We start from the raw sequence: 16,750 nt of genomic DNA on the forward strand, positions 1-16,750 counted from the left end.
CATTGTATCTGTGTCAGCAATATGGATCACTGGAATGCCCTAAGTATTTCTGTCAGAGTCTCCCTGAAATATTTAGTTATTTAAACATCACACACATATTCCAGAGCACTTTCCAGAGAATATTTAGTCACTCATCAGTCTCTGCCCCAATGGAGCTTACAATCAATATTCCATTTCACATACACACACCTATACGCACTAGGGTTAGATTTGTTTTTTGGTCAGAATCCAATTAAGATACCTGTAAGTCTTTGGAGTGTGGGAGGAAACACATGCAAACACAAGGAGAGCATACAAACTCCACACAGTTAGGCCCTTTGTGGAAATTGAACTTAAGACATCAGTGCTCTGAGGCAGTAATACTAACCACTACGCATACAAAGCTACACTGTATATGTTCTGCCCCCTGTGTGTTGTAAGAACAATGGCCTTGCTAATCTCATTTTGGGGACTGATTCAGAGTTGGACGCAGACGCGACTGAGGCTGTATCTTTTGGCGCTCGCCCGTCTGCAACTTTATGCAAATGCTGCTACAAAAAGTCCTTCTCTGGTGTACATCCGTGAATAGGACTGTGCAAGGACCGAGATGCTCTAACAAAACTTTTAGGATATAATTTTGACTACCAACATAATTTCCTGATTCTGAAAATATTTATTAGTAGTTTTATGGGTACAAATATTCCTTTTATTTTAAAATGTGTGTTCTAGGCTTAACTAACGATGAAATTAATACAACAATTTCTAATTTTGCTCTCAAACATGGCGATCCATACACTATATGGACAAAAGTATTTGGCCACACCTGTTAATTATTGAATTCAGGTGTTTTATTCAGACTCGTTGCCACAGGTGTATAAAATCAAGCACCTAGCCATGCAGCCTCCATTTGCAAACATTTGTGATATAAAATGGGTCGTTCTGAAGAGCTCAGTGACTTAAAGCGTGGTACAGTGATAGGATGCCACCTTTGCAAGAAGACTGTTCGTGAAATTTCATCCCTGCTGGATATTCCACATCACCTGTAAGTGATTATTAGAAAGTTGAAGTTTAACAGCAACTCGGAAGCAGAAGACCACGTATATTCACAGAGTGGGGTCAACGACTGCTAAGGCGCATGGTGTGTAAAAGTCGCCAACGCTCTGCTGATTTCATAGCTGAAGAGTTCCAAACTTCCACTGGCATTAATGAGAGCACAAAAACTGTGTGGCGTGAGCTTAATCCAATGGGTTTCCATGGCAGAGCAGCTATATGCAAGGCTCACATCACCAAGTCCAATGCCAAACATCGGATGGAGTGGTGTAAAGCACACTGACACTGGACTGTGGAGCAGTGAAACATGGTCTGTGGAGTGACAAATCATGCTTCTCTGTTTGGCAGTCAGATGGCTGACTGCGTTGTGCCAACTGTGACGTTTGGTGGAGGAGGGATAAATGGTATGAGGCTGTTTTTCAGGGTTTGGACTAGGCCCCTTATCTCAGGTGAAGGGCAATCTTAATGCTTCAGCATACCAAGACATTTTGGACAATGCTATGCTTCCAACTTTGTGGCAACAGTTTGGGGAAGGCCCTTTTTCTATTCCAACATGATTGTGCCCCATTGCATAAAGCAAGGACTATAAAAGACATGGTTTGAGGAGTTCAGTGTGGAAAAAACTTGACTGGCCCGAACAGAGCCCTGATCTCAACCCCATCGAGCACCTTAGGGATGAACTGGAACGGAGATTACGAGCCAGGTCTTCTCGTCCAACATCAGTGACTGACCTCATAATGCTCTACAGAATGAATGGGCACAAATTCCCACAGAAACACCCCAAAATCTTGTGGAAAACCTTCCAAGAAGAGTGGAAGCTGATATAGCTGCAAAAGGGGGACCAAGTCCATGTTAAAGTATACGTATGTGAATACAATGTTAGTACAGTCATGGTCAGGCATCCGAATACTTTTGTCCATATAGTGTATTTCCAAGACTAAGTTGCACACATATGGATGTAATATCCACATGAATGCCAGGACCCAAGGTTTCCCAGCAGAACATTGCCTAGGGCATCACACTGCCTCCGCCTGTGTGCCTCCTTCCCATAGTGCATCCCGGTGCCATCCCTTCCCCCAATAAACGATGCACATGCACACGGCCATTAACATGATGTAAAAGAAAACAGTCATCAGACCAGGCAATCTTCTTTCATTGCTCCATGGTCTAGTTCTAACACTTACTTGCCCTTTGTAGGAGCTTTCGGGGGAAGACAGGGGTCAGCATGGGCACTTTGACCCGTCTGCGGCTACTCTGCAAGCTGTAATGCACTGTGTGTTCTGACGCATTTCTATCTTAGCCAGTATTAAATTTCAGCAATTTGTGCTACACTAGCTTTTTTGTGGGATCGGACCAGATGGGCTACCCTTTGCTCTTCACGTGCATCAATGAGCACTGGATACTCATGACCCAGGCGCCAGTTCACCTGTGGTCCTTGGACCACTTTTGGTAGGTACCAACTACTACACACCGGGAACACCCCACAAGACCAGCTGTTTGGGAGATGCTCTGAACCAGTTGTCTAGCCATCACAATTTGGCCCTTGTCAAAGTCACTTACGCTTGCCCATTTTTTCTGCTTCAAACACATGAACTGAGAACTGAGTGTGCATCTGTTGCCTAATCCCACCACGAGACAGGTTCCACTGTAATAAGATAATCAATGTTACTCACTTCACCTGCAATTGGCTTTAATGCTATGGTTGATGTGTGTGTGTTTTATACACAAATATATTATACAATAGAAAAAGTACACACACTGAAACATGCAGGCCTGTGGATATTAACCAGGACTTAGATATGCATGCTGTGTCGTGCTTATGTCACTAACTGTGACCTTATGCTATGTACAGATGGTTTATTGTGAAATTCTGGGTGCGTTACAATGACGAGCTTTCACAATCTTCCTAAAAGACACTGTGAGGCTTCCAAGACAGATTACAATTGCAGATAGATGACAAAACACACATGTTGAAAGACAAAAAGGGTAAATAATAAATAAGAAAAAATCCCAATGCTAAAATATATAAAAATGTCTATTCTAACAATATTTATATTATTTGTAAATATGTAATTATAAGGTCAAAGATAATATGCAACAAAGTGCAATAAACATATTAACATCAGTTAAAATGGTTTAGCTAATAAGACCATTGTAAATTAATTTTACGGAGACAAGAAAAGGGAAATATTAAGAGAAATGTATGGGTGAATTAAAAGGCAGGGGATTTGGACAAAGTATGACACTTCCCAACATATGTACTACTGAAATTATTCCACTTGAACAACTATTTTTTCTATAATTTTTTGGCTTAGAGCACTGAATTCTATCTAGTCACCTGCCTCCTAGATCATTATAATCACTATCCAGGGTATTGGGCGTTTCAGTGCTTTACACAGTGTATGGATGGGTAAAGATGCTGTATATCAGGTTACATTAATATAACTAATTTCAACAGCACAAGAAAATGGGCAAATTTGAAGACCACTGAGCAATTACTCTCCCATACAAAACATTATATATTGTGGGATTACCGCCGGACACAAATCTGGCGGTTCAAATCCCGGCAGCGGCTGGTCGACATGGCTGAAAATCCCGGTCATCCCAAGGTAAGTATTAACTAACCTAACCCCCCTAACCCTCCTTAAGGGTGCCTAACCGTATTCCCCCCCTCTAATGCCTAAACCTAACTCCTCCTTCCCCGCCACCTAAACCCAAGTCCCCCAGGGGGGTGCCTAACCCTAAGTCCCCCCCCGGGGGTGCCTAACCCTCCCTTCCCCTAGCCTAGCCCTAACCTCCCGGGGGGGTTCCTAACCCTGTTCCCCCTTGGGAGCCCTAAACCTAACCCTCCCCACCCCCCCTCACGGCTGTCCGCAGTGGCGCCCGGCATCACTTCGATCGGGATGCTGGGCGCCGGTCTCCCGGCTTCGGTAAAATGACAGGCGTCTAGATTTAGACGCCTGTCATTTAACCCTCGCCGGGATAAAGCAGTCGGGGAGTCGGCCGTCGGGATTACGTCCGCCGGCTTCCCGACTGCATACCGTGGGAAGAATCACAGGATGAGGAGGATTGGGATGCCCCAAATCCTCCTAAAATATCTATTAAGAAGTAATCAAGAAAATAAATACAACTTTTTGAATGATATATTATAGTGACTGTGATATTTCCAGCCTCACACTTTGTATGGTGGAAGAAGGGCTACTCTACAACTTAATACATTTTCTATATTCTTTGCTATCCTATTTACAAAGAATACAAGCATAAAGTGTAATAAACTAACAAACAGACAAGACAAACTGAGGTCTGCAGTTCCCCAGTAGATTTCCTGTAGAATTGAGCAAGTGGGAACAGGACTTTGAAATTCTTTGAACACTCAATAAATTAGTATACCAGACAAGCCTCAACAATTCGTACGTATAGTATCTGGCCATTGTTGTTACAAAATGGAGTTAGGGTGAGCTAATATAAGGCAAAGGGTTCTGACCTATATTACTATACTTTATTTAAAATATTTACTGTAGGGTGTACAATAAAGATTACAAATAACAGAAACTTAAAGAATCTTTTTTTAATTTGTATAGCCCATCACATCCATATAGCTATTTCATGGGAGTATTGAATCATTCAGGTATTGTCCAATTAGAGCTTACAATCTTAAATCTCTATTACACACACATTATTTTGCCAATAGCCAAATAAGCTACCAGTAGGTTTCTGGACTTTGGGAAGAAGTTGGAGTACAGACAGCACCCTGAGTAACCCATGGCCTAGCGCTGTAAGGAAACAATTTTCACCACTGAGCCACACACACACACACACACACACACACACACACACACACACACACCCCCCCCAATCCTATTGGGAGATATAACAAAACTATTTCACAGCCTGGAGATCTCTATATTTTAGACAAATCAACAGCAACAGGTCACTGGCTGAAAAAAAATACACAAAAATAATAAGACTAAACAAAGAGAACATAGCTGCATACAAGATTTTTCTAACCTATGGATCATTATGCTATTTAGCGTGAGTACCTATGATTCGTTTTTCTCTGTAGTGAACTAGCAACTAAGAAATTACTTCCAAATTATTTTTAATTGTACAAATCCCCAATTTTCTATTCATCATATTTAATAACAAAGACATAATACTTAACAGAAGCACATAGTTAGAAAATGAACAATAGGTCACAGAGCGGAGTCACTGTGTTGTATTGGGCCTCTGAAAAGATAAAAAATGCTTCTATATACTGTATATTATAAATTGATAGGAAACTAGAATTTGAAGTATAAAATTAAAACTGGGACTCAACATACGTAACATTCTATGATATAGTGGCAGCAAACCTTTATGTATTGCTATAGCAACCATCAACCTGTGCAGTTCACATGACCGTGAGTCTACCATCACAGGACAAAAGAGAAGCAAGAACTGAAAAACATAGCTACGACACAAAGCATTAACTTCATTTCTACAGAGAGCGATAGAACACTTAGGTGACAATGGACCTACTGAGAATACACGGAAAGCAAACCAAATTTTAATTGCTTTATTTATATAGAACTTAGCTTGACAAAAACATTAATCATTATTTAACATGTCATTGTAGGTCAGCTACAGAATGAATATAAAAACATTTGTCAAAATGTATCGATTTCATGTATGATCCCATTAAGACTGTTTGGCAATTTAATATGAAGACTCTCAAAAGACAGCCCTACCATTGGATGATTTCATGTGCAAGTATGATCTGATAAGTTTACAGTATAGGATAAAAAACATTTTCTTAAAATTATATAATGCTGTAGTAGCAAAATCTTCCTCCGCCTACTACCTAGGTACCATCACAACTCCCGGCCCCCAAAAACTTAATTTTCCATTATTTTACAGTCAATACTTATAGATGGTTGTAATGTAGGAACTGCAAAAACAAAGTAGATGTCACAGCAAATATATCTACTGAAGGTTCCAAAAAAACAATTATGATTCAGTGAGTGACATTATGTCCAGCAATAGGTACCAATAAAACACATGCACTGGTGTCTCTGCTGTATGTGCACTTGTGTCTCTGCTGTATGTGCACTTGTGTCTCTGCTGTATGTGCCTTTTGAGGATCCAACACAGAAATTTTTAATGAAACCTCCACATTATCCTCCATTGGAGGCAACAAGGGCATTAGTGCTTCACAAATTCGGTCTGCAAGGCATGCAAACAGTCTTAAGAATATCCATGCTTGTACACTTATGGCTAAATCAAAATGGCTGAGGTATAAATGAAGACACCTGGATATACTTAAAACCTGGACTGTTAGTGTGCTTTGCGGACACTTTTAGAATCACTGCACATGATGAAATGGCAGCCCAAGCACTTGCCCTTTTGAAAAAGTATAATGGTATAATACCTAATTAAAATGTAATTTCATAGTAATTTGAGGTTATCATAATAATAATAATATTTTTTTTTCAGATGCAGGTTGCAGTGGTGTCATCCGATTTCTCCAACAATCTCTGATTATCCGTGTGTACTGTAGCATGTGCTATGATAAACACAATGTAGGGTTTAGTGCAGTAAGGTCTGTATTATCAATGTTTCCTAGGTAACCAGCTCCACAGCAGTTACAAACATTTTGTCCTCGGCTTCCAGATTCCCACTACCTACATTAGGACAGAGGGTGGAGATGGAAACATTTCAGATAAATCTTCACATAGCATGAGGAGGATTACTCAGGAAATATTAAGACATTTGTAGAATAGTTATATGAATATAAAGGAGATAAAGAATAGTATTAAAGCAAATGACTGCACCCAGCATAATACTAGAGAAAGTGAACTAGTATGTTGCATTGGAGCCCATGGGCATTTAATAAATGAAAAATCCAGCTATATAGTTAAATGGATTAAACCAGACTCCTTCCATGGGGCAGACATGGGTTCCATGTCCTCAATTCCTGCGGACTCTCAAGTAACAGTCCATGGCTCGACACATTGGAATAGTTTAAATGAACACACTTATTGCAGTGTTTCCATAATGTACATTTGACAGCTGCTTCCAGATAGGTAGAACATCCTGGTCATTTCAAGCAATAATCTCGTGTGTTGGTGGTTTTTGCATATTATGACCCTAGAAGGCAATGACAAAACTCTCCTACTGAATACTGTGTCTATGCATAGATACTTTATGGCAAGATAATGCACCCTACAATGGTTGAATCAATACATTAGTAATACATTATGTACGAAGTATAGATATTCAATGCAAAATTCAAACAATGACACAAAGTAGGAACGCCTCCATAAACATGACATTTGTATTCATATGCCATAGTGTGAGCATTTGTTTTAAATGAAAAGCAATAACAATGAGGTTTTACACTTTTTTCTTCTTAATCATCAGCATCTTTAATACATTACACAATAACCATAAACATCACTGTGACGTACATAACTGTAGACACTTTCTTTTTTAACCTGTGGTTAGTTTACCAGAATAAGATGCTAATACAATATATTACACTTGCATACAATTTGGCTTTGGCTGTATAGATACGTCCATTTCTTACAACAGTTTTAACTGGGGTTCGGTATATTATGTCAACATTTATCATGTAGCCTCTAATGAAATGAAGACTATGTCAGAATGTCAACACTGTGCTTTTAAAGTATGTCTATGTCAACAATTTCCAGGTGTCATAATTTATGATGGCAGCTACATATGGTAACATACTGACTGCATATTGTTTAACTATAGGCGCAGATAAACAAGGTTACTGTTTTCTCACAAATAAAAGATCTGTCAGTCAGCACGGTTTCTTCTTAGCATATCATGGGCTCCTCTTTCTGTAGTAAAGCACCTGCAAATGTTTATAACTCACCACATTAGTGTTTTCGCTGAGATGGGTGTGGGCAGTGGATCAATAGAAATCTGCAAAGCCCATGACTGCAGCTTCTTATTTCCCCATGCATTCAGACCACTGTTCCCAGATGCACACAGCCTCAGCTGTCCGTCAGGCTTTATAATATAATTACAATATCTCATATAAAAATCAGCTGCATGGAGCAGCCTGCAGGGCTCCGAACAGGGGAGAAATGGTAAGGTGATGGACTTCCTATGGAGGAATTACGCATTACGTAGCAGAAGGAAAGATAATGTCCTAAGTACTAACCAACGCAGAGGCTAGTCTGGCAGTAATGCGTTAATGTCGTTTTGCACGACTACCTAAACATACATTGCGCAGTACATTGCTGTTAGCAGCACATACTAAAGTTGAGCAATTATGTAATCCTCTTGAAAACGCAACACAAACAAAATTCTGGTGGGTGGCGCGCTGAGGACCTGACACAGAGAAGTGGATACTGACTGGTTGAGGGGGCATAGTGTCAGTAAGTTCACATTTGCTGCTCTCCCAGCATTTGAGGGCGAATGGAAGAATTATACTGATGCCTTTCTGCAGATAATGTGCGAGGATAATCAGGTACGAGACAGCGTGAATGGACAACTGCTTCATATCTCCTTACACAGTGTGTAGATGGAGCCTATGAAGGAAAGTGATCACTGAAAGCCCAAGCTCAGGTAACCAATGGCAAAGGAGCTGAAAAAAAGAAATGCTAGCTATTTAACACTAGGCATGGCTGTAGGATCCGGATTCTGCAGGTGCTTGTAGCTGGGACAGGCATGGCAGTGCAAAGCTTATTGGACACAGATTGCTCTTTTGACAATCCCCCAAGTGTATATGTGGTTTACATATTACATGTTGCATTTAGCCAGTGAGGACACTGGTGTCAACCTCAGTGATTAACCACCTACTCTATATGTTGTTGCAGCAGCAAATGTAACTACAGCTAAATAAAGCTAGAGAACAGTAACCGCAAACCCTATCATTCATGGTCTGCCACAACAGTTACTTACATTTTTTTTTTTAACATATAGGGAATATATCATATGTATGTCACGATGCCATGACACCCAGGATGTGTATTTTCTGCTCATCTTTGGAAAAGTATTTTTTCTTATGTACTCTATCACACCAAACAGATCTAAAAACTACCAACCTTTAGCCCTCGCAAAATCTGATATACAAGAAATTGTATTCGATCTTCTGACAGTTTTTCATGCTTCATTATTTTGCCCAAGTCTGTGCCCATGAATGGCATAACCAGGTAACTGAAAAAGAAGAGAGACAGAGACTGAGTATGCAGTGGCACAAAGACTCAAAAAGACAACAATGTGGACAAGTGAATGTAAAATACAAGGTGGTCACTAATATTACTGAAGCCTACACCTAGGCCTTCCAGGGCTTTATCAGTGATGAAGATATGAAGAGGGCAGATTGTTCTTCCTACACACTGCATACCTACTTTTTTGTGATCACACTGAGAGACATTGTAGTTAGGCTCCTTTGGCAGAACATGAAGCAGCACGGTGGTACAAAAATTAGCATTGCTGCCTCACAGCTTGGAGAGATTCCAACCAGGCCCCTATCTTTGTGAAGTTTATATGTTCTCCTCACAATCCAAAAGACATACTGCTAAGTTAAATGACTTCTGACAAAGAAATTAACCCTAGTGTGTGTGTATGTTTGTCCAGGTGGTAGGAAATATAGATTGTAAGCTCCACTGGGAAGGAATGGATGTAAATGACTGAATATTCTCCGTAAAGTGCCGCAGAATGTGTGTGCACTATATAAATAAACTATTATAACAACAGAATAAAATCTTATCTTATACTCCACTGCACAGCAAGCATACATATATACATACATACATAGATAGAACGTTAGAGTGATATAGAGATTATATATATATATATATATATATATATATATATATAAATAAAGGTACGGGACCCTTTACAGACTCGCATATGTACACACATACACTGACTGTTACTAGCAGATCTTTTACATAAAGCAATTCATATTGCAGTTAGTGGTCCTTTATTGGCAGACAATTTCAGTGTGTTTGTCTGGATCTGGTTTTGGAAACAGCTGAATTATATATGCAGTAAACCAACCCTAATATAATTACCAATTTCCAGTCTTCAATTGTTTACCTCTATCTTAGTCTTAATATTTTCTTAGTCTCTTTTCTGTTCACCTCAGCCCCAAATCCCCAGCCTTCATAATCATATTAACCACTGCAGATATTACTTTTATAACACATGTAGAGAATGTAGGCGATCGAAAGAAAAAAAAAATGACTCATTCAGCCAAGCATTTGTGAAGTAACTACCCCTTGTCGTGCTGCACACATCTGCTGTGCGCACATTCAGCAAATCAGAGCACAGGGCGATGTTTCCACATTACAGACTGACATGCGAGTTTGACTCATCATAAATCATACACAAATTGTAAAATGATTTTGAAAGATCACAATATACGTTATTGCCAGAAAAGTGCGTGTTAGTGTGAACACGTTTTATTTGCTGCAGTAGGATTTGTGCACCTGGGTGAACTGTAAGGGTGAATACAGGCTAAAGGGCCGCATGCATCAGGCAGCCGTTTCACCAATCCCGATCAGACCGGAACCGGCGATCCACCGGATGGAAATGCTGCATATTATCACATATTGCTCATATTTTTTTATTTTTCATTTTTATCAGATTTATTTTTGCTCTTACCCCCACTAACTCACCTACCCTATTTTGCCAGTGTCTATTATCTTTGTGTCCTAATTTACTTGAACAAAGCCGTGAATAGACAGAAAAACTGATAACGAGTTCTATATTCTAAACACTATGTCCATCAACTATAACGCTAGCCTTTTTAATTGTTTTTATTAGCTAACCAATAAATTATTTACCTTTATAATTTAGTGTTGGGGCTCATTGATTATTATACCATATATAAGAAATACCTTATCATTAGTTCATTTGCGGTGACAGCCATAGGATATATGTGCATTTATGCTAGTCATCCATTATTTTTTATATAGTCGTAACACACATGATTGAGCCTCACTGGGTAAGCACCATCGTCTGTTGCTCTGACCAGATAAATTGTTCAGGTTAGTGGTGACCTCACCAGTAAGCAGCTCCCATCTTTATAATCCATCTGGTGTAGAGAGCGCACCTACCCTTTTGCTTCTGGATGGAAATACTAAACTGCGGCCATTAGGAATCGCTGATCTGTCAGGGAAAGTGAAATTCTTCATGTTAAAAATCCCCAATTTGCTGATTCCGATCATATCTGGATCAGGATCGGGAACACCAACATGTTCATCGCTGATGAATGGAGGTCCTTTAGTCTTCCATAGAGGTAAACTTGCGTATATATTTCAAAATCATTAATAATGTGTAGTGTAAACACTATTACGATATGTCGTTCATACAGCTGCCAAACAATATATCTCTAAGTGTATTTGTGGGTGTGTACAGACGATGTGTCTGTGAACGACGTAGTAGATCGTTACATCTGCGTGTATGTACGGCAAACCATACATTGGTCGCAGGAACCACCCAAACTGACATCACAACTGGGCGGGCACATTTAAATGATGCCTGGCCGGACATATCAAGTGGCTGATTGGCAAGTGTTTATAGCTGACCAAATCGGTCGCTCAGTCGACAGGGCGGCCCGTCAGCAGATGGGTCGGCTAAGTGTGTACACTAGAAGATATAATTTATGGAGCGTGCAATGTATCGTTACATTGCGTCATTCCGTCGCTTAGTACACACATCATATAGACACAAGGATATTTTGACTGCACTAAAACAATGTGTACAAATGGATACAAATATACAAGACATGAAGAGGTGGAAGATAAGAACCTCTGTTATAATTTGTATATTAAGTATCAGGGATGAAGATATAGGTCACATCTGCACAGGGGTGCAGCACATCTAGCCCCCTTCTTTTAAGCATTTTTATGGCGGATGGTATTTAATGGTTTCTCAGCAGGAAGCTGTCCTATCCTGCAACATGGATATAATGTCCTCTCCAAGACAAAGGTATGTAATTTCCCTTTACCTAGGCTTAAGCTGGATACACATTATGAGATATATTGCACAATATATCATTCCGGCACAGATCAGAACAATATATGATAAGGATCGTATTGTGTGTACGCCCGATTGCGCAATCACAAGGGTCGTTCATCACATCGTCCCATCATTTGAGCTGCACACTAGATGGAAGATGCAATAAATAATGTATAATTGAATTCTCTCCTTAGAGTTTACAATGGAGGGATAGCCTATATAATAAAATACTGGAGGTTATCTGTATATTTGTGCTCATTACACAAATTGTACTTTATGTTAGTCTATGTTCATCTACTGACCTATTAAACATTTGTCTTACTGTATCCTACCATTCATTATTATTTAATATGCATCATTATTCCTTATATACAACTTTTCCTATTGAACACAGATGTAATAAACTCAACAATTAAGAGACATGACATATGGGTTTTGTGGTGGGCCCTGCAAACTCAAGTCTGCCTACTATACTGTGTTCCTACATGTGGAATAGACCCTGGGAATGAGTGATCTACTATAAAAACAATGACTATCCTAACATTTGTGCAGGTGCTGTGACACTTATTTAGATCTTAAATATTTAACAATTACGTCTTGTGTCAATGACAATTTTATTTGTATATGCTATTAACCTATTGGATAGAATGTTTCAAGGTCAATATTTATTCTATAAAATCCACCAGTCATATGATTAAGGAGAGTAATAAAAGATTATTTGATCCATATTAAGGGTAGTTTTTCAGGTTGGCCTAGTTGTAAGAATATGGGGAGCAGACTTCATAATATACAAAATGCAGCACCATAGCAGGACTGGTATTTGTTGTAAAATTCACAGGACATATATATCTCTTCAAATAAGTTATAGCTCGTTATATTTTAAAATGGAATATTTTCTCATTTTCATCTGCAAATCATAAGAATCCTGAGAAATATGAATTTAGGCCTACATGCATGTACAGGAATGAGAGAAGAGAGAGAGAGAGATCCTGGAAGACAGCACGCTGGACTTGGTGCTCCAGTGCCCTCTGAAGTTTATGGTGACAGTTCACATAACTTACCAATGTTTCAGGGCACACACGCCCTTGTCAAGGTGAGTAGGGAGATAGATACACACACACACACTACATACAGAGGTGGTATCCTCTGATGCCCCTGAGAAAAACTGCAAACAGTTGAAATGGACCTGTGATGCATATATGTGAATACAGCTTCTGCATTGATTCAAGTGAGTGCTGGGGATGCCTTATATATTTGGATTGGGCGAGTGCTTCTATGGATTATGTATAAAACCTGCACCATGCTGTTTTGCATAGGATTAAGTGATACGTCATAACACATGTACTTAAATATATATACACATACAAACCTAAATATATGCCGATCAGCCATAACATTAAAACCAACTGCCTAATATTGTATAGGTAGGTCCCCCTCTCTAGCACCAAGATGTTAGCAGCAGAACCAGGGTTGGCTTGTTTAAACCCTTTTTTTTTTCTTTAAAACACTCAGTTTTTTTTATTATGCTGTGATTGCAGCATGGTAACTTGACTTCTTAAAAAAAAAAGCCTATTATTCCGCATTCTTGCGGTCTTCATTTAAGTGGGCTGAACCAATACAGTAAACACACACACACATACACACACGAGAAATAGGGAGGGTGAACCAGATCAGAGGTACTAAATCTGTCTAGCATCAGCCAAGACTCCACAAACTCCTCCACTAACAATCCTACAGGACAGGCAAAAACCACAACTAACATTCTCCATCTTAAATGGTAAACAACTCCAACACATTAAAAAGGCAATACACAGAGAAACACTTTTCAATTCAAAACCTTCAGTCCTACTGAGATGAGTGGAAGGAAGGAAAACTTAGGGTCTGATTCAGCTTGGATCGCATTTGCTAATACGCACGCAATTAGGCGATTAATGCTTTCTGCGTATGCATCGCAGTGTGCGAGCCCGCCACTGTGATTGGGACTGTAATCTCAGTGACTACGCAGAAAGCATTGCAGAGTGATTGACAGAGAGTGACGTTTGTGTGTGGTTGGCGAAACGCAGACGTGCCAGTGCATTTGAACGCCGTTGCAGGGGTGTGCATAACTTAGCCACTGCAATGCCCTACGCAGCCTGAGGCCTCATAGCGTGCGATGAATTTAGCAATTTCTGAGTAAGGCCAGAGCTTGTACAAGTGTGTGTGAGGCTGCGATGGTACTCGATTGCACCGATGGTTTCGCAGTTTTACTTTACACACATTACGGATGTGTGTAAGATAAAGTGAGTGTCCTTATGTTATGCTGCGGCGGCATAGCGATCACAATGAATTAGCATACTATCGCAGTTGAACTGCATGCGTAATTGCTATTGCATTCGGTAGTGAATCAGGCCCTTAGTCTGGCTCTCTTTTGATGAGATAAAAATCCTAATAACTTTGGATTGTTAATGTTAGAAAGTATTAAAACATGATTGATCAGGGTTTCTAATGCATAGCAATGTTTCGCAGTATTAATATAATAAGCAAAAAAAGGTGTAAAACAAATTATTATTTTTTGTTGTTTTTTAAACCTGTTTTTTCCCCCAACTTTTAAAACCTTTAAGTTGCAAGGTGGGGCCTCCATGGCTCGGACTTATTTTCCCAGCACATCCCACAGATGCTCAATTGGAAGGAGAGTGAGGGAATTTGGAGGCCAAGTGAACGGAAATCGGTATGATTTACCGCCGGACCCATGCCCGGCGGTTGGAATCCCGACAGCGGCATTCCGGCAGAGGAGGAAATCCCGATCTTCAAAGGTAATTATATACTAACCTATTTCTACCCCCTAACCCTCCCTTAGGGGTGCCTAACCCTAACCTTCCCCCCCAGTGCCTAACGCTAACCTTCCCCCCCAGTGCCTAACGCTAACCTCCCCTTCCCTTAGCCTAACCCTAAGTCCCCCCCGGGAACCCTAAACCTAACCCTCCACCCCCCATTGCAATTCGCACTCGGCGTCCCTTCGAGCGGGATGCCGGGCGTCGGGCTCCCGGCGTATGTCTAATGACAGGCGTCGGCATATCGACGTCTGTCTTTAGACCCTTGCCGGGATATGACAGTCGGGAAGCCGGCTGTCGTGATTAGGTCCGCCGGCTTCCAGACTGCATACCAAGTCAACACCTTGAACTCTATCATTTTCCACAAACCGTTGCTGGACAATGTTTGCAGCATTTCAGGCTGCATAATCCTGTTGAAAGAGGCCACTACCGTCAGGGAATACCGTTACCATGAAGAAGCGTACGTGGTCTGCAACAATTTTTAGGAGGTGGTACATGTCAACGTAACATTCACATGAATGCCAGGAGCCATGGTTTTCCAGCAGAACAATGCTCAGAGCATCACACTGCCTCCACCAGCATGCCTTCTTCCCAGAGTGTAACATGGTGCCATCTCTTTCTCAGGTAAACGATAACTCACATTTTATTTGCCAGGTGTGTTTATCAGACCAGGCTGCCTTTTTCCACTGCTCCATTTCTTCCCATTCTAGGTGAATTTGGTGGTGAACAGAGGTCTGACCGGTGTGCGGCTAGGCAGCCCCATATGCAGCAATCTGCAATGCACTGTGTGTTCGTATACCTTTCTATCATAAAGGTATGTTCATCTTTGATAATCCTTATACACAATGTTGTCATCTATTTTGCTGGTTAGTAGAGAACTTCCTAGTGATACATACTAGTGTATGACAATAGAAGCATCCACGTATTGTGGAGAAAACAAGTTCACATATATGGTGTAGTATGCCTACATATAGATAGGCATCACACTAATGCTGTAACAAATAATGCAACCGCAGTATTAACCACTTAACTGGCTAATATTTTTCAAAAAGCATTCCCAAAAGTGTCAATCAAGTTTCATTAGCAATTAACGGCATAATTTGCAAATAGAAAAATTACGTCTTTGAAAATAATGACTTTCTAGTTTAAAAAAAAAAAATCAAAAAAATCTGGGGATAGACGGAGCGAGTGGAAGGTGTGTATATACACACACAGGTCGCTCATATCGAAAATGCTCAAGACAAAGAGGATTTTGGATTTTTCGATATTTGGAATTCCTGTGGGTCCGGTGTCGCCCACGGGGGTTCCAGCGGTATCCGAGGCAGAGCGCGGGGTGTCTGGCGGTGTCCGGTGCTGTAGAGGACAAGTAGCCGCTGAAAATGGCTGCAAAGCCACTCCCACGCCAGCAGTCATTGGACAGTAACACAGAATTTAGGATATGGGGAGAGCAGCCGGCTGCAGGACACAGCAATAGCTGAAAGGAGGTGGTGGGGGGTGACGCCGGCTGGATACTGCAGTAACCGCGGCCGGCAGCTGCTTCCTTGAAGGTCACGGCTGCACTGCAGTCGCGCCAGACAGGGGGTGCTGCTGGCTTCCCGATCACCGCTGGCCAAGGTGATCAGGACACAGCACTAGCCACGGCTACCAGGAGCCATGGCTGCTGCATCTATGGAAGTCACGGCTGCCCTTGCAGCCGTGCTGGGAGGGGTGTGCCGCCGGGTCCTGATCAATATGGCCGGCAGTGATTGGAACATCTTGGAGGTGGACCCACGGGAGCAGGGGAACTAGCAGGTCTCTCCGTTACAGCCGGCTGCTGACAGATTATCTTTCAGTAGCCAACTAGTGGGCGTTTTTGACTGGTCGCATCAGATGCGACCATATCAGTTAAAGCCCATCTGATGTGAACCACACCAGGTTAGTGGTTAATTGTT

The 16,750-nt window shown here is 40.9% G+C and overlaps 1 protein-coding gene across 1 annotated transcript in view; it reads right to left on the reverse strand.

Moving 5' to 3' along the window:
* Positions 1–16,750, reverse strand: part of MAPK12 (mitogen-activated protein kinase 12) — a 99,152-nt gene that overhangs the window by 45,057 nt on the left and 37,345 nt on the right. Inside the window, exon 4 of the mRNA XM_088457627.1 lies at positions 9,084–9,195. Within this exon, the coding sequence (XP_088313753.1) occupies positions 9,084–9,195 (112 nt within the window). The remainder of the gene's footprint in view (positions 1–9,083; positions 9,196–16,750) is intronic.

The sequence above is a fragment of the Taudactylus pleione genome, unplaced genomic scaffold, assembly GCF_031769625.1.
Source record: "Taudactylus pleione unplaced genomic scaffold, aTauple2 ptg000041l, whole genome shotgun sequence".
NCBI classification, from domain to species: domain Eukaryota; kingdom Metazoa; phylum Chordata; class Amphibia; order Anura; family Myobatrachidae; genus Taudactylus; species Taudactylus pleione.